Below are 17,053 nucleotides of genomic sequence, written 5' to 3'. Positions count from 1 at the left end.
TTCTCTTTCTTTCTTTCTTTGAGTCTCACCTTGTCGTCCAGGCACCTTGTCGTCCAGGTGGGAGTGCAATGGCGTGATCTCGGCTCACTGCAACCTCCGCCTCCCGGGTTCAAACGATTCTCCTGCCTCAGTCTCCTGAGTAGCTGGGATTACAGGTGCCCACCACCATGCCCAGCTAATTTTTGTATTGTTAGTAGAGAGAGTTTTCACTATGTTGGCCAGTCTGGTCTTGAACTCCTGACCTCATGATCTGCCTGCCTCGGCCTCCCAAAGTGCTGGGATTACAGGCGTGAGCCACTGCACCCGGCCCTAGAATATTCATATTTCTTATAAATGAATATTCATATGTTCTCCTTCAGTTTGGGCCAAAGGCATTTGTCCCTCTCCCCTTACTGACTGCATCTGCTCTGGCCACACTGCAAGCCTGGTCCCACCACAGGGCCTTCAAACAAGCTGTTCCCACTACCTGGAATGCTTCTCTCTCAGTCCCCAGCCTCACCCACTGGGTTTTTGTTTTTGTTTTAGACGAAGTTTCGCCCTTGTTGCCCAGGCTGGAGGACAATGGCGCGATCTTGGCTCACTGCAACCTTTGCCTCCCGGGTTCAAGCGATTCTCCTGCCTCAGTCTCCCGAGTAGCTGGGATTACAGGTGACCGCCACCATGCCCGGCTAATATTTAGTAGAAAAAGGGTTTCGCCATGTTGACCAGGCTGGTCTTGAACTTCTGACCTCAGGTGATCCACCCACCTCGGCCTCCCAAAGTGCTGGGATTACAGGCGTGAGCCACCGCGCCTGGCCCCCCATTGGGTTTTAAGTTAGTGTCTTCTTCCCCGAGAAGTCATCCCTGGACCCGTATCTGGGATACTTTTTTTTTTTTTTCTTGACAGTCTCCCTCTATCACCCAGGCTGGCACGCAGTGGTGGCGTGATCTCAGCTCACTGCAACCTCCGCCTCCCTGGTTCATGCGATTCTCATGCCTGAGCCTCCTGAGCAGCCTCCTGGGACAGGCACCACCACACTGGGCTAATTTTTGTATTTTTAGCAGAGACGGGGGTTTCACCATGTTGGCCAGGCTGGTCTCGAACTCCTGACCTCAAGGTCAAGGAGTGATCCTCCTGCCTCGGCCTCCCAAAGTGCTGGTATTACAGGCATAAGCCACCGCACCTGGCCGAATTTTTATTTTTATTTGTCTAGTGTAGACGATGGGGTGGGGCTGCGGGGAAGCCTCTGGACTTTCCTCTGAGTAGGGCCGGCCTGGAAGCCTAGACCGTTCTCCCACCAGCTCTGTCTCCCCTGCCACAAAGAAAATGCCCCAAGCCCGCGGCCCCTCCCCCACCTCAACCATTTCTAATTCCAGAGCCCAATGCCGCTCTGGACAATCAAGGGCTTGCATTCTTTTTAAATTTAAATGAAGTAATTAATTTTTTGAGACGGGGTCTCACTCTGTCGTCCAGGTTGGAGTGCAGTGGCGCGATACAGTTTCCTACAGCCTCTACCTCCTGGGCTCAAGTGATCCTCCTACTTCAGCCTCGGGAGTAGTTGGGTCCACAAGCACGCGACACTACATCCTGCTAATTTTTAAATTTTTTGTAGAGATGGGGCCTCCCTGTGTTACTCAGGCTGGTTTCCAATTCGTGGGCTCAAGCGATCCTCCCGCCTTGGTCTCCCCAAGTGGTGGGATTACAGGCGTAAGCCGCGGCACCCGGCTATTTTTACTTTAAAATACTAAGTCAGTGACAGAAGCTTCTGCACATTCTCGTGGCTCACTTTTCTCTTCCTGGGGAAAAAAGGCAGGAGGTATTTCCGAGAGCGCCACCCATGTAGGAAGCGTGCCTTTGGGCGATCAGGTAGCTGAGCAGCCGAAAAACCTCCTCCCCTCCAAGGGGGCGGCAGGCCGGGGCCTGGACCAGCTGCCCTGGAGCCCCCCACAGAGCACGGACCACAGCGTGGGCGCGGAGGGCGGGGAGAATGGGAGGTGGATTTCTTTCTTTTTTTTTTTTTTTTTTTTCTGAATTTTCCCAATTTCTCTGCAGTGGATTGGTGATACTTTTATAGTCCGAGTGGGAGAGGAGGGAGCAAACATGTTACCTTAAAAAGAAAAAATAAATTTCCCAAATGTAAACGGTGAGGGGACGTGGGGGTGGGCGTCCCAGTACTCCCAGGGCACTGGGGGCGGGCTGGGGACGGGGTTGGCGGCGGCTGGGCCTCGAGGCGCTAAGTTATTCTGGTCTCTCGGCGCCTCCGCAGCTGGTGAGCTTTTTATAAACAGGACGAGTCACCCCCCCCACACACACACACACACGCTCCAGCCCCGCCTACTGGGAGGGGTGGGGGGATAATCTAGGGGATCAGGACTCTCCTGGGGGCCACACACCCCTGGAGGGTTTGAAAGCTGGAGTAGAGGGCGCAGGAAACTCAAAGTGGGGGCTGGGGTTTCGGGCTCTTCCCCCCTCCCCAAATTCTGACTTCTTTCCCTGAAGATCTGGAGGAATAAAAGATGGACCATCTTAGCTCCCAAAAGGCTCCATTCTCTGAGTTTTGCTTTCCCAGGATGGAGGGAGGGGGTCTCCCAGCCCCCAGGTCTTTGAATCCGAACATTGAAGAGCTGGAGGCTTCGGCTCGTGCCCTCCCTGTTTCCCGGGGCATTTACCGCAAGCTTTAAGGGGTTTCCGGGACAGGTCGCTTCTCTGTCCCTGCTAAAGCTTTTCTTCGAATTTTCCTCTTGATGACGGGGCGCAGGGAGGGGAGGGGGTTCCCGGAGAGTCCATCAGCCCCTTCCTCCTTTTCTGGAAATGGTGGGGAGGGGAGGCTCTCTTGACCTCTACTTCTTTCTTTTCAAACCTCGGAAACGGGGGAGAGGTGGAGTCTTTACTAGCCCCTCCCTCAGTGGGGAGTCTTACGCCTCGGGAATGGGACAGGGGTCCCTCTTGACCCCTGTTTATTCTTTTGTATTTATTTTGAACCCCATATATGTGAGGGCATAAAACATCTCTTGGGCCTCGGTTTTTCTTTTCTGCAATTGGGAGTCAGGGGCATTCAACAGGGGTCACAGCACCTTGGACTAGACGGTGGCCTCAAGAGTCCCCTACCTGAGGTGGGTGCGGGCGGGTAAGGGAACCGCCCCTGGAAGACCGGGGCTCAGCCAAGGCCTCGGCCTCTCGGCCCTTCAATCGCCCAGATGCCACCATTGGACAAGAGGAGGGAGTAGACAACCGCTGATTGGCTATCTGCCCGTCGCTCGAGGGCTTAAGCCAGTGAGAGAACGCTGAGGGGACGAGAGGCGGAGTCGGCCCCCGCGCCGCTCCCGCCTCCACTGGAGGCACACGCTAGGCCCCGCCCCATTTGCACGTCAATCTGCTCAGGAGCCCCGCCCCATCTGGCTCTGCGTGCGTCAATGGGCCGCATCTTTACGCGCGGCTCCGCCTCCGGATGGCGTCACGGGCTTATCTACATGTGAGGCCCCGCCCCTCCCTTTGCAGGACGTCACCGAGGACTGCAGGGGCCTGAGCCGCTGCTGCCGCCGCCGCCGCCGCGCAGCCCCACATCAACGCACAGGGGGCCCTGTCACCGCCACCGCCAAAAAAGTCACCGCCGCTAGGGTCGCCGTTGCATCGGTGCAGGGCAAGGTGAGCTCCTGGGCGGTCGGGTGTGCTCAGGCTCCCAGCACCTGCATAACCTTCATTTGACTGATGGGCTGATGGAGGCGGGGGACGAGGTTGACTAGGGTTGAATGGGGGGAAGGATGCGGCGGTCGCGAGGCTGGGAATGGGTAGGGCCCTGGCGCCCCGCTCCTGCCTGATCCTCACCACTAACCCCCGCAACCCCCTTGCTCTGCGGCGGAGGGGGAGGGGAGCCGAGCTCCTTGCGGGAAGCTGTGCGCGCGGGAGGCTTTTGCGTGCGCGTGCGCGTGGTGTGCACACGCGTGTGCGCGCCTGCCTGTGTCAGCGGGTCTGTGTGCACCCTTGCTTGTGTACCTGGATATGCTCGTGTGACTCCGTGGGGGTCTGGGCCTAAGTGTGTGCGTGTTGCACGCGCGTGGAGAAAGACGTGTGGACCGCCTGTGCATGTATGGTCCGTGCATGCAAGCACGGGGATCCGTGTCCATGTGGGTGATGTGCACACGCCTGCATGGGTGGAGGGGCCTGTGCGCACGGGTGGTTTGCACATTTCTATAGGCGAGTCGGTGTGCAAACAGGTGTCTGTATCTTTGTCCTGTGCACCCCAGTGCGTTCACACACTCCTGTATGTACGGATGAGCGTGTTTGAGGCTGCGTGCACGTGAGCGTGTGCATGCCCCGCCTGTATCATGTGATGCAGCGGCCTTGGCCGGAGCTCTCCGGCCTGGAGGTTTGCGGGGAGCGGGGGCTGCAGATGCGCGTCCTCGAGGGACCATGCACGCGGTGCACGTGGGGCCGCGCGGCCGAGTTCTGAGGACCATGAAAGATTGATGGGGGGCGGAGCCAGCCTAAACCCGGGCTCAGCCCTGGGTTTAGGGTTACAGCCCCACCTGGGGCACCTGCCCCTTGGAGGGGGCTGCTGGGGTGTCCCTATCTGCGACCCTCTGAGCCGCTCCTCTGAAACGCCCAGGATTTCAAGGTCACAGGCTGCCCTCTGCTGGGGGCACCACCAATTAATACCGGGGCTCCTGATGGGATACGGGTGTTCTCCATACACCGGCCGTTTTCTGGAGCCCTTGCTATCTTCTGCCTGGGCTTGGGCACATGAGGATGGAGAGAGCCCCCCTCACGGTTCTGCTACACCCGGTATCCCCAGATGGCATCCGCCACAGACTCGCGCTATGGGCAGAAGGAGTCCTCGGATCAGAACTTCGACTACATGTTCAAGATTCTCATCATCGGCAACAGCAGCGTGGGCAAGACGTCCTTCCTCTTCCGTTATGCTGACGACTCATTCACGCCTGCCTTCGTCAGCACCGTGGGCATCGACTTCAAGGTCAAGACCATCTACCGCAACGACAAGAGGATCAAGCTGCAGATCTGGGTGGGTCCCAGCTGGAGGGCTCCCGCCTGGCTCGGTTGGATTCCTGTCCTTGGAAAAGCAGCCCCAATCTTGTCTATCTCTTTCCTGACTGGAGTCATTCACTTACACACTGGGCATTTATCAGGTGCCCACTGTGTACCAGGGGCAGAAACAGTACCTGTGTTCTCCCATAAGCGCCTAATCCTGGTCCCTCAGTTTCCCCATCTTCAGGTCTTCCACGTATGAGGTTTCAGCTGGATCTTGGTCCCCATTCTCTTTTTTTGTTTGTTTTTTGAAACAGGGTGGTCTTGCTCTGTCACCTAGGCTGGAATGCAGTCACGTGATCATGGCTCTCTGCAGCCTCGACTTCCCAGGCTCAAGCCATTCTTCCACCTAAGCCTCCTGAGTAGCTAGGACCACGGGCGCCTACCACCACACCTGCTAATTTTTTTCTTTTTTGTAGAGACAGGGTCTGGCTATGTCTGCCCAGGCTGGTCTTGAACTCCTGGGCTCAAGCGATCCTCCCACCTCAGCCTCTCAAAGTGCTAAGATTACAGGCATGAGCCACCCTACCTGGCCTTGTTAGTTTTAAGAGACAGAGTCTCACTCTGTTGCCCAGGCTGGATTTGAACTCCTGGGCTCAAGCAATCCTCCCACCTCAGCTTCCCAAGTAGCTGGGAGTACAGGCAAGTGCCCCTGAGTCCAGCTTCCTTTAGTTTTTAAACCTACAGTTAAATTCTCTCCATCTTCATCTGGCTTGATTTTTCTCCTTGGTCCTTGTCACCCTCCAATATAGGATACATTTACACCGTTATTTTCTATTTCCCACACTGGGTGTCACTTAGCAAGGGAAGGGATTTCTGTTTTTTTTTTTTTTTTTTTTTTTTGAGACGGAGTCTCGCTCTGTCACCCAGGCTGGAGTGCAGTGGCGCAATCTCGGCTCACTGCAAGCTCCGCCTCCCGGGTTCACGCCATTCTCCTGCCTCAGCCTCTCCGAGTAGCTGGGACTACAGGCGCCCGCCACCGCGCCCGGCTAATTTTTTGTATTTTTTAGTAGAGACGGGGTTTCACCGTGGTCTCGATCTCCTGACCTCGTGATCCGCCCGCCTCGGCCTCCCAAAGTGCTGGGATTACAAGCGTGAGCCACCGCGCCCGGCCCAAGGGAAGGGATTTCTGCCCATCTTGTTAACAACTGTGTCCCCAGTGTCCAGTTCAGGGTGTGGCAAAGATCAGTGCCCAGTCCATGTGTGTTTATTTGTTTGTTTGTTTTTTGAGACAGAGTTTTTGCTGTCACCCAGGCTGGAGTACAGTAGCGCAATCTTGGCTCACTGAGACCTCTGCCTCCGGGTTCAAGCGATTCTCCTGCCTCAGCCTCCTGAGTAGCTGGGGTTACAGGGGCTCATCACCACACCCAGCTAATTTTTCTTTTGTATTTTTAGTAGAGACAGGGTTTTGCCATGTTGGCCAGGCTAGTCTTGAACTCCTGACCACAAGTGATCCGCCTGTCTTGGCCTCCCAAAGTGCTGGGATTACAAGCATGAGCCACCACGCCTGGCCTGTTTTTCTTTTTTCTTTTTTTTTTTGTTATTGTTGTTTTGAGAGAGAGTCTCGCTCTTGTCGCCCAGGGTGGAGTGCAATGGCGCGATCTTGGCTCACTGCAACCTCTGCCTCCTGAGTTCAAGCGATTCTCCTGCCTCAGCCTCCCGAGTAGCTGGGATTACAGGTGCATGCCACCATGCCCAGCTAATTTTTGTATTTTTAGTAGAGACAGAGTTTCACCATGTTGGCCAGGCTGGTCTCGAACTACTGACCTCAGGTGATTCACCCACCTTGGCCTCCCAAAGTGCTGGGATTACAGGCGTGAGCCACCACTGCACCCGACCCCCTGTTTGTTTTTAGAGACAGGGTTTCACTCTGTCACCCAGGCTGAACCGCAGTGGCGTGATCTCACCTCACTGCAACCTCTGCCTCCTGGGCTCAAGCAACCCTCTCACCTGAGCCTCCTGAGTAGTTGGGACTACAGGTGTGAGCCACCACACCCTGTTAATTTTTGTATTTTTTGTAGAGATGGGGTCTCGCTATGTTGCCCAGGCTGGTCTGGAACTCCTGGGTTCAAGCCATCTGCCCACCTCAGCCTCCCACAGTGCTGGGATTACAGGTGTGAGCCACAGCACCTGGTGCAGTACGTTTGGTGAATGACTCTGTGGAATAATGGAGCACTCATATATTCTGAGCACTGGTGACCCAACCTGCTCTTCCTGACACTTTGTGCCCCTGGGCAAACTCCTGCTTCTCCCAGGGGGCTAAACTGGATGATATCAGAGCTCATTTCCTCTTTGAGGGCCTTATGTGTGGGTCCTCTCTGACCTTCATCTCTTCCTCCCTAGGACACAGCAGGGCAAGAAAGGTACCGGACCATCACCACTGCATACTACCGGGGCGCTATGGGCTTCATCCTCATGTATGACATCACCAACGAGGAATCCTTCAACGCAGTGCAGGATTGGTGAGTATACCCCACTTGCTCTTTTTTTTTTCTTTTCTTTTCTTTGAGAGAGGGTTTTATTCTGTCACCCAGGCTGGAGTGCAGTGGCACGATCAGGGCTCACTGCAGCCTCGACCTCCTGGGCTCAAGTGATCCTCCTGCCTCAGCCTCCCAAGTAGCTGGGACTACAGGCGTATACCACCGCACCTGGCTAATTTTCTTTTGTATTTTTAGTTGAGATGGGGTTTCCTCATGTTGCCCAGGCTGATCTTGAACTCCTTGGCTCAAGTGATCTGCCCACCTTGGCCTCCCAAATTGCTGGGATTACAGGCGTGAGCCACCGCTTCTGGCCTTCTGCACTCATTCTGGGGTCATTGTCTCTGAGCCAAACTTTCTTCGAAAAATAATAAATAAAACGTAGGGGTCAGAGAAGGATTTCAGATGGAAAAGTAAAACTATAACCACATAGAAAAAAATATCTCCAAGTGTAGGGTGGAGAATATAGAGACTATAAGGAGAGTTGGCAAGGCCGGGCATGGTGGCTCACACCTGTAATCCCAGCACTTTGGGAGGCTAAGGCAGGTGGATCACCTAAGGTTGGGAGTTCGAGACCAGCCTGACCAACATGCAGAAACCCCATCTCTACTAAGAATGCAAAAATTAGCTAGACGTGGTGGCGCACACCTGTAATCCCAGCTACTCGGGAGCCTGAGGCAGGAGAATCGCTCGAACCCAGGAGGTGGAGGTTGCAGTGAGCCAAGATTGTGCCATTGCACTCTAGCCTGGGCAACAAGAGCAAAACTCTGTCTCAAAAAAAAAAAAAAAAAAAAAAAAAAAGGAGAGTTGGCATAGGTTAGAGGTTGCAAACATTTCAATTTTCTGCTCAGAAGTAATAACTTTAAAAAAAAAGTTTCTGGGCTGGGCACAGTGGCTCATGCCTATAATCCCAGCACCTTGGGAGGCCAAGGTGGGTGGATCTTGAGCTCAGGAGTTCAAGTCCATCCTGGCCAACATAGTGAAACCCTGTCTCTACTAAAAGCACAAAAAATTACCCAGGCATGGTGGCTCATGCCTGTAGTCCCAGCTACTTAGGAGGCTGAGGCAGGAGAATCACTTCAACCTGGGAGGCGGAGGTTGCAGTGAGCCTAGATCGCGCCACTGCACTCCAGCCTGGGTGACAGAGCAAGACTCTATCTCAAAAAAAGAAAATTTCTGGGCTGGGTGGCTCATGCCTGTAATTCCAGCACTTTGAGAAGCGAAGACAGGCAGATACTCCAGCCTGGGCAACAGACCCAGACTCTATCTCAAAAAAAACCCCAAAACACAAAAACAATAACGGGTCAATCGGGGGCTGGAGTGGGGTGAAAGAGGGGCACACTGGGGGAAAGGATGGTGGGGAGGATGGAGGGCCAAGCTTCTGGGTCTTTCTCCCTCGGACAAGGACACAGGCTCCACATCAGCCTGTCAGGGTGGAGCTGGGATCCTCCAAACCCTAACCTGCCCCCATCGCTGCCTCCTATAGGTCCACCCAGATCAAGACCTATTCGTGGGACAATGCCCAGGTGCTGCTGGTAGGAAACAAGTGTGACATGGAGGATGAGCGGGTGGTGTCATCAGAACGTGGCCGGCAGCTAGCTGACCACCTTGGTGAGTGCCCAGCTGGGCCGGAGACCCACAAGGCTAGAGAAAGGACACTAAGAGAGGGGAGGACACACACCCAAGGTCTTACAGCTAAGCCAGGTAATTCACACTTTCTGCAAACTAGCCTTCATCCAGGAGCCATTTGAGTTGGATCCTGAGGGATGTGTAGGAGTTCTCCATGCAGAAAGTTTAAGGATTTATTCTGACACTCACTGTCCAATGCTTTGTTGGCTGTTGCTGGGCTCAAGAGGCATCTAGGGGTGCCTCGAGGGACCCCTGAGGTGGAGGGAGGGACCTGGATGGGAGGAGCCCATGAGAGGAGCTAGGCTTCCTGGAGTGGTGGGTAGTGAAGAAGGGTCTTTCAGGCAGAGGAAATAGCTTGGGCAAGGGCTTGCAGTGAGAAAGATCCTGTGTGTTTTGGTAATAATTTCACAAGACTGGAACATGAGGGTCAGCTGGAGGAAATGTGGCCTGTCATAGAGGGCCTCAACCATGTGCTGAGAGGCTGGGACTCTTTGGAGGGCAATAGGGAGTCACAGAGTGTGTATGAGCAGGGGGAGGTCACGGCCGGATTTGAGTGTCAGAGGCTTCCAGGGCCAGTGCATGGGGCTGGGCTGGACACTGCAGGGCATGTCTTGCCAGGTCCCTAAGGACAATGAGACACAATTTTAGGAAGGAAGGGCAGGAGGCCAGGTGTGCTGGCTCACACCTATAATCCCAGCACTTTGAGAGGCAGAGGTGGAGGACCACTTGAGCCCAGGAGGTCGAGACTGCAGTGAGCTATGATCACACCACCATACTCCATCCTGGGCAACAGAGCAAGGCCCTGTCTCAAAAAAAAAAAAAAAGAAAGAAAGAAAGAAAAAGGCAGGAAATGCAGAGCTGACCCAGTTCCGTGTTGCTTCTCTGCGGGATTTGTCTGTACCTTCAATAAGTTGCTTGGCACTGGGAATCTCCAGGTGTTCCCTTTCCTCAGAGAAGCATCTCTGGGAGTTGGCATAGGGCGTGGCCAGGGTCCTCATCCCTGCCTTCCCTGACCACAGGGTTCGAGTTCTTTGAGGCAAGCGCCAAGGACAACATTAACGTCAAGCAGACCTTTGAGCGCCTGGTGGACGTCATCTGCGAGAAGATGTCCGAGTCATTGGACACGGCGGACCCTGCGGTCACAGGCGCCAAGCAGGGCCCACAGCTCAGTGACCAGCAGGTGCCACCGCACCAGGACTGCGCCTGCTGAGAGCCACCCCACCCTCTTTCCCCTCTTCCCCGTCTTCCCCACCTTCCCCCAACTACCCGGGCCTGACCCGGCCCCTACCAGCCACGGGCACAAGACCCCTGCTCCTGACTTAGCCTGTCACCCTTATTTATTATTGTAGCTATTTATTTATTTATTGAAGATGTCCCCCAGGAGCCCAGGCTCCCCTGCCCACCCCAAGCCCTGCCCATCCTGTACATATAGCCCTTTCCCCACTCAGCCGTGATGTCTCGTGGCCCCGTGAACTCACCGCTTACCCTCCTGAACCCCCCCGCCTTTTTTTTAAATTCACCCCCCATCCATAGTTGTCAGTTGTGAAGAGGGGGCCAGATGACACCCTAGAGCAGGCTGATCGGGCAATGGGAGGTGGCCAGGCCTGCCAGCCCCTCGGCTCTGCCGCGGTGGGCCGAGGCCGCTGTTGGGGGTTTCCCTGTGCGGACCATGGGGGTCAGAGTCTGGCCTGCCAGGCTCCTCTCCCTGTTTTCTCTTTTGGTGGGGGGGTGTGCTGTGGGTATTCACCACCCTGGGACCCCCCCGCCCACCAGACCTGTTCTGACCTCATGAGTGTCAAATGTGCCCCCCGGTTCCTTAGGAGATGTCATGACAACACTACACACACCCAATAAAGCGAATGGATCACGTGTGTCCCTGTGAGCACCGGGCCCTGCCCAACCTGGTTTTGATCATCCACAGCATTTTCTTTTGTTATTTTTATTTTTCAATATAAATAGAGACAGGGTTTTGCTATGTTGCCCAGGCTGGTCTCGAACACCTGGCCTCAAGCAATCCTTCCACCTCAGCCTCGCGAAGGGCTGAGATTACAGGTGGGAACCACTGCGCCCAGTCAGCAGTTTCAATTACATTATAGAGAGAATTTAATGGCATTTCCACAGTTCACGACCAGGGGAGGAAACACAGAGGCTGCCTGGCCCTATGTGAAACTTTCGGGGGCCGACTCCAGGCCTGAGCCTGCTCTGAGGGGATCAGTCATGTCCCCGCCTTAGTCCCAGGACCTGAGGGAGCTCTGGATTGGTGGCTGGGCCCAGAGCCAGGTGGGTGGCAGTGTTGAGGGGCTGGTGCTTGAGACTGGTTGGCAGGGTGGGGCCCTGTGCTGAGGATGGGACATCTTGGTCACAGGTCACATGAGGTTCCTGCTGAGAAGGGCTAGGGGATGATCATCCATCTTCATGGGTGTGTTCCGGTTGGGAAAACTGAGTCCCAGAAGTGAGCTTGGGAAGGGCGGCTCAGCCCAATGCCCGGGAGCTGGAGTGGTGCTGGGACGTGGCCCAGGACCAGAGCTTGATGCAGGAGCCCATTCTCCTTCTGGTAGAGGGGGTGGTCCGCCAGGAGTTAGTCTTGCATCCGGTCCCGGAGGCGGACAGTTCAGTCTGCTCGGGTGTCCAGGGCCACACAGCCTGGGGGTGTCAGAGGAACTGGGCTCTGTCCACACAAGACAAGGCATCTGGTCAGAAGCCTGGCTCATCCCTCCCTGTCCCTCCTAACTGAGCCCTATTCTATCTGCCCTTGGGCCAGAGGTCAGCCCTGCTCAACAGACTTGACAGGGACCGGACTGAGGTCACATCAGACAGCAGAGAAGGGTTGGGTCTTTTTTTTTTTTTTTTTTTGAGACGGAGTCTTGAACTGTCGCCCAGGCTGGAGTGCAGTGGCGCGATCTTGGCTCACTGCAAGCTCCGCCACCCGGGTTCACGCCATTCCCCGGCCTCAGATGCCAGAGTAGCTGGGACTACAGGTGCCCACCACCACGCCCGGCTAATTTTTTTGTTTGTATTTTTAGTAGAGATGGGGTTTCACCGTGTCAGCCAGGATAGTCTCGATCTCCTGACCTCGTGATCTGCCCGCCTCGGCCTCCCAAAGTGCTGGGATTACAGGCGTGAGCCACCGCGCCTGGCCTGGGTCTTTTTTGTTTGAAACGGAGTCCCGCTCTGTCACCTAGGCTGGAGTGCAGTGGCACGATCTTGCCTCACTGCAGCCTCTGCCTCCTGAGTTCAAGCGATTCCCCTGCTTCAGCCTCTCAAGTAACAGGGATTACAGGTGCGTACCACTAATTTTTTGTATTTTTAGTAGAGAAGGGGTTTCACCATATTGCCCAGGCTGCTCTCGAACTCCAATCTCAGGCGATCCACCCGCTTCGGCCTCCCAAAGTGCTGGGATTACAGGCATGAGCCATGGCGTCCAGCCAGGACTGGGTCTTAACTGCTAGTGAAGAGCTCTCCGCCAGCCCACTGTTGGGTATGGTTTGTCAGGAACACAGGAGACTCCCACCCTCCAGGGTGGCTGGCTACACTGTCACTTGGAGCTCACACGTGTAGCCCCCTGGGGAGTCCCCTGGGTGCCTGGTATGCCCTCCACACTCACCCGGTACTTCAAGTAAGACAGGTACGTGTCCCAGCCCAGCGTCAGGCCGTTGATGTAGGTGACTCGAAATTGGGGGGGCACGAAGAGGAAGTTCACGAACTGCGCAGCAGGCCACACGCACCAGTCTGCCTGCGGGGAGAGGCGGGGCATGAGGGGCGGGGGCGGAGCGACCACGAAGGGGCGGCGCCGGACACGTGCAAGGGGCGGGTGCTCCCACCTTGTAGAATTCCCAGAACTTCTCCCGCAGCTCCTGGCAGCTCTCACCCACTGTCTGACCCTCAAGGCAGCCAAGGCCTGGGAAGGACACCAAGAAACGAGAGTGTTAGAGGCCAGGAAGTACTGTTGAGATGACAAGATGGGCTGACGATGGAGGGGGCGGTGTTGGGCCCCTGAGAGCCCGCGCCCCCCACCCAGGGCAGAGGGACGGGGACTTTCAGATGGGATGGACAGAGAATTAGGGTAGCTGGTGTAGGGACAAAATAGAGCAAGTCAGTCCCAGTGAGAGAGAGAGAGAGGTTATAAACATATAAACACGTGCCCCTATGGAGACACCCTGAAGTTGAGGCAGTTGTGTTACTTTTCCATCACAGACCAGGAAGCCGGGCTGGGAGGTGGAGAATGAGAGACTCTATTAATACCGCTGTCTTTACCGAGCCTAGGGCTGGCACGGTTGCACCCCATTAAGTCTAGCCTCAATTTCTCTTCCTTCAGGCCTCAGAGCCTTTGCATTAGCTGTTCCCTCTGCCCGCTGGTTCCCTCTTCATGTCTCAGCTGAGTGTGGTCCCCTTCTTTGGGAAATGCTCTCAACCTCCCGCCCAGGGCGGCCCCAACAGATACTGTCCTCATCCCTCCTACACTCGCCAGCGTTCACATCGGCCGAGTCTGTCCTGTCCCCTCGTCCAGGACCACCCAAACAGGGGGCACATTGGAAATGCACCTCTGCATCCTTCTTAACACAAAGCTGGCTCCACCCCTCCCGACCTATGAGAGGCAAAGCCTAGGCTTAGGAGGCTCCTTACCCAAGAAGTACCAGACACCCAGCAAGGGAGAGGCTACCAGCTGATCCACGAGGACCTTCTTGAGGACATTTGGGAAGCCTCGGAGGCCAGACGCAGGGAATAGGCGGTCCAGCGACAAGTACCAGTAGTGCAGGAAGGGACCCATGCTGCAGCCCACCGCGAACATGCTCGCTATAAGAGTGTAAGTCAGGGGGCTGGGTAGGGCCGGCAAATTCCCCAGTCCATTCCCTCCCTCCCTGGCTAACGCCTGGGTAAGCCCAATGCCATCCCGGAGCCTCAGCCTCACCGGGAAAACCGGAAGGGCCCACTCGTGCATTCTTCCACTACAAGCCCCACCAGGAGGCGCGGCTCCAGAGGCTCCTAGGTAGTGGGCAGAGACCTCCGGGAGTTGGGAGGTGATGGAGACCCAGGGCTGCGGGGAGACAGACACCCGGGGAGAAGCGCGGTCAGGGCAAGGGTCCAACGGGGGACTGAGGCCACGGGTCAGGGGTCACGGCCGCAGTCGGGTGTCGGGATCAAAGGTCGCCCGGAGTGAAGGGCTAAGCAGCGTGACGTCCTCACCGGAGCGCCGTGGGTCGAAAACCTGGCCGGGCCGGGCGCGGATCTCCCAGGACTGGCGCACGCCATCACCGGCCGCCATGAGCGCGCCGCAGCCCAGCGTGTTAGTGACGAGCAGCGCGCGGCCCTGGAATAGAAGCTGCCCTGCGGATAACAGGCGGCGCAGCCGGCGCCAGCCACCCCGCGCCATCGCCCTCGGGTGCCAAGGAAACTGCGCGCCGCTCTGCTCTCGCCGCGCCGACCAGTCGCGAGTCACTGTGGATCCCAAATTGCCCGCCCCTCCGGCGTCCCGGCCAATCGCATAAGGATCTTCAGTCCGCAGGTTGGCCCCGAGCCGCGCCGCGTTCACCAATCGCAGGCAGCCTCGGGGAGCCACATTGCCCGCCCCGAAGAGTATTGACCAATAAAAGGCAGGCGTTCTATCCCAAGGTCGCTCTCCCAACGACCTCCCGAACTTCACGGACCAATCGGAAAAAAGAATTGCGTTACGGCCCGCATGCCGATTGGTAACGTTGCACTCTTGTTTCCCCGCCCCTTTCTGTGTCAGCCTATGGGAAACCGTCGCATTCCTGTTCTACCGACACGCCCAGGACGGCACTGGCCAATCGCAGACCGGCGTCACGCTGGCAAATCAGTGACCGTCGTCCCGCCTCCTGCGTTAGGGTTGGTCAATCTTAGGCAGTTTAGAACGCCTTCTGGCCTGGTTGCCCTCCGTATTTCCAGATTCTCCTGGACTTAGCCAGAAGGGATGTGATCTGTGGCCAGAAACAATTATATCCTAATTATGCCGTTCCCGTAAGGAACAATGATTTTTTCTTTTCTTTTTTTGAAATGGAGTCTCGCTCTGTCACCTAGGTTGGAGTGCAGTGGCGCGATCTCGGCCTACCGCAACCTCTGCCTCCCGGGTTCAAGCGATTCTCGTGTCGCAGCCTCCCAAACAGCTGGGATTACAGGCACGGGCCACCACGCCCAGCTAATTTTGTATTTTTGGTCTAGACAGGGGTTTTGCCATGTTAGCCAGGCTGGTCTCGAACTCCTGACCTCAGGTGATCCACCCGCCGTGGCCTCCCGAAGTGCTGGGATGATAGGTGTGAACCACCGTAACTGGCTTAAAAAAATGATTTTCAATGGAAATCCCTGGGCATTCTCTACTAGAGTCGCAAACTACTGCCTGTGGGCTGTTAACTGTTGAAGGTGTGCAGGTTCTTGGCATCTTGAACAAAGAATTGGACAAAGTGCACAAACAAAGCAAGGAAAGAATGAAGCTTAACAAAAGCAGAGATTTATTGAAAACGAAAGTACACTCCAGAGGGTGGGAGCCAGTGGAGCATACGGACTCAAGAGACCTGTTTAAGAATTTTCTGGGGTTTAAATGCCCTCTAGAGGTTTTCACTGGTTACTTAATGTACGTCCTATGTAAATGAAGAGGATGAAGTAAAGTTACAAAGTCATTTACTGGATATATGCCCTCTTTAAATGGAGAAGATATTTCCTGTCATAGCTGAATTGTTTCCATTTAAATTGGCCTTATGTTCCCTGCCTCCAGACCTATTCTCCTGCCTCAGGGCCAAATCCTGTCCCTGCCTTTTTTGTGCTGCTCATGATGAGCTAAAGGTGTTTCTTAAATTTTTTTTTTTTTTTTTTTTTTTTGAGACAGAGTCTCGCTCTGTCGCCCGGGCTGGAGTGCAGTGGCGCAATCTCGGCTCACTGCAAGCTCCGCCTCCCGGGTTCACGCCATTCTCCTGCCTCAGCCTCCGAGTAGCTGGGACTACAGGCGCCCGCCACCACGCCCGGCTAATTTTTTGTGTTTTTTAGTAGAGACGGGGTTTCACCGTGGTCTCGATCTCCTGACCTCGTGATCCGCCCGCCTCGGCCTCCCAAAGTGCTGGGATTACAAGCGTGAGCCACCGCGCCCGGCCAAATTTTTTAAATGGTCAGCCAAGAAGGTAGGGATTGGCCAGGCGCAGTGGCTCACGCCTGTAATCCCAAGCACTTTGGGAGGCCGAGGCAGCTGGATCACCTGAGGTCAGGAATTCAAAACCAGCCTGGCCAACATGGTAAAACCCTATCTCTATTAAAAATACAGAAATTAGCCAGGCTTGGTGGTGGACACCTGTAATCCCAGCTACTCGGGAGGCTGAGGCAGAGATCTCTTGAACCCGAGAGGTGGAGGTTGCAGTGAACCGAGATAGCTCCAGTCTGGGCAACAGAGGGAGACTGTCTCAAAAAAAAAAAAAAAAAAAAAAAAAAAAAAAAGAGACTGCCTAGGGCTGTGGTCACTCATATTTGGCTCAGAATTAACCTCTTTAAATATTTTTTTTTTTTTGAGACGGAGTCTCGCTCTGTCACCCAGGCTGGAATGCAGTGGCGCAATCTCGGCTTGCTGCAAGCTCCACCTCCCGGGTTCACGCCATTCTCCTGCCTCAGCCTCCCAAGTAGCTGGGACTACAGGTACCCGCCACCAAGCCTGGCTAATTTTTTGTATTTTTAGTAGAGACGCAGTTTTACTGTGTTAGCCAGGATGGTCTCGATCTCCTGACCTCGTGATCCGCCCGGCTCGGCCTCCCAAAGTGCTGGGATTACAGGTGTGAGCCACCGCGCCCGGCCCATATTTTACAGAGTTTCACTCTTTTTGTCAACAAATGGCATGATTGTGTTTCAATAAAGTTTTACTTATGGACACAAATTTGCATTTCATATAATTTTCAGGTCATAGAATAAGCAAAACGTCACTGAAACACAA

General features: G+C 55.2%; 2 protein-coding genes across 2 annotated transcripts; one reads left to right on the top strand and one right to left on the bottom strand.

The window, feature by feature from the left end:
- The first annotated feature begins 3,456 nt into the window (after window positions 1-3,456).
- RAB3A (RAB3A, member RAS oncogene family) lies at window positions 3,457-11,000 on the top strand. The gene is made up of 5 exons (XM_055239568.2): window positions 3,457-3,625; window positions 4,773-5,000; window positions 7,367-7,485; window positions 8,987-9,111; window positions 10,149-11,000. The coding sequence occupies exons 2-5, from the start codon at window positions 4,773-4,775 to the stop codon at window positions 10,337-10,339; spliced, it is 663 nt and encodes a 220-aa protein (XP_055095543.1). The 5' UTR covers window positions 3,457-3,625; the 3' UTR covers window positions 10,340-11,000.
- A 52-nt stretch (window positions 11,001-11,052) lies between these two features.
- Window positions 11,053-15,033, bottom strand: MPV17L2 (MPV17 mitochondrial inner membrane protein like 2). Its single transcript, XM_055239570.2, has 5 exons — window positions 14,314-15,033; window positions 13,753-13,923; window positions 12,951-13,027; window positions 12,734-12,862; window positions 11,053-11,797 (listed from the first exon to the last, which is right to left on the bottom strand). Exons 1-5 carry the CDS (start codon window positions 14,498-14,500, stop codon window positions 11,741-11,743), a joined length of 621 nt encoding a protein of 206 aa, XP_055095545.1. The 5' UTR covers window positions 14,501-15,033; the 3' UTR covers window positions 11,053-11,740.
- Window positions 15,034-17,053: the final 2,020 nt, after the last annotated feature.

This window comes from Symphalangus syndactylus, chromosome 13 (genome assembly GCF_028878055.3).
Source record: "Symphalangus syndactylus isolate Jambi chromosome 13, NHGRI_mSymSyn1-v2.1_pri, whole genome shotgun sequence".
NCBI classification, from domain to species: Eukaryota; Metazoa; Chordata; class Mammalia; order Primates; family Hylobatidae; genus Symphalangus; species Symphalangus syndactylus.
Note: the sequence above shows the minus strand (reverse complement) of the source record. Positions and strands in the feature narration are given on the sequence as shown.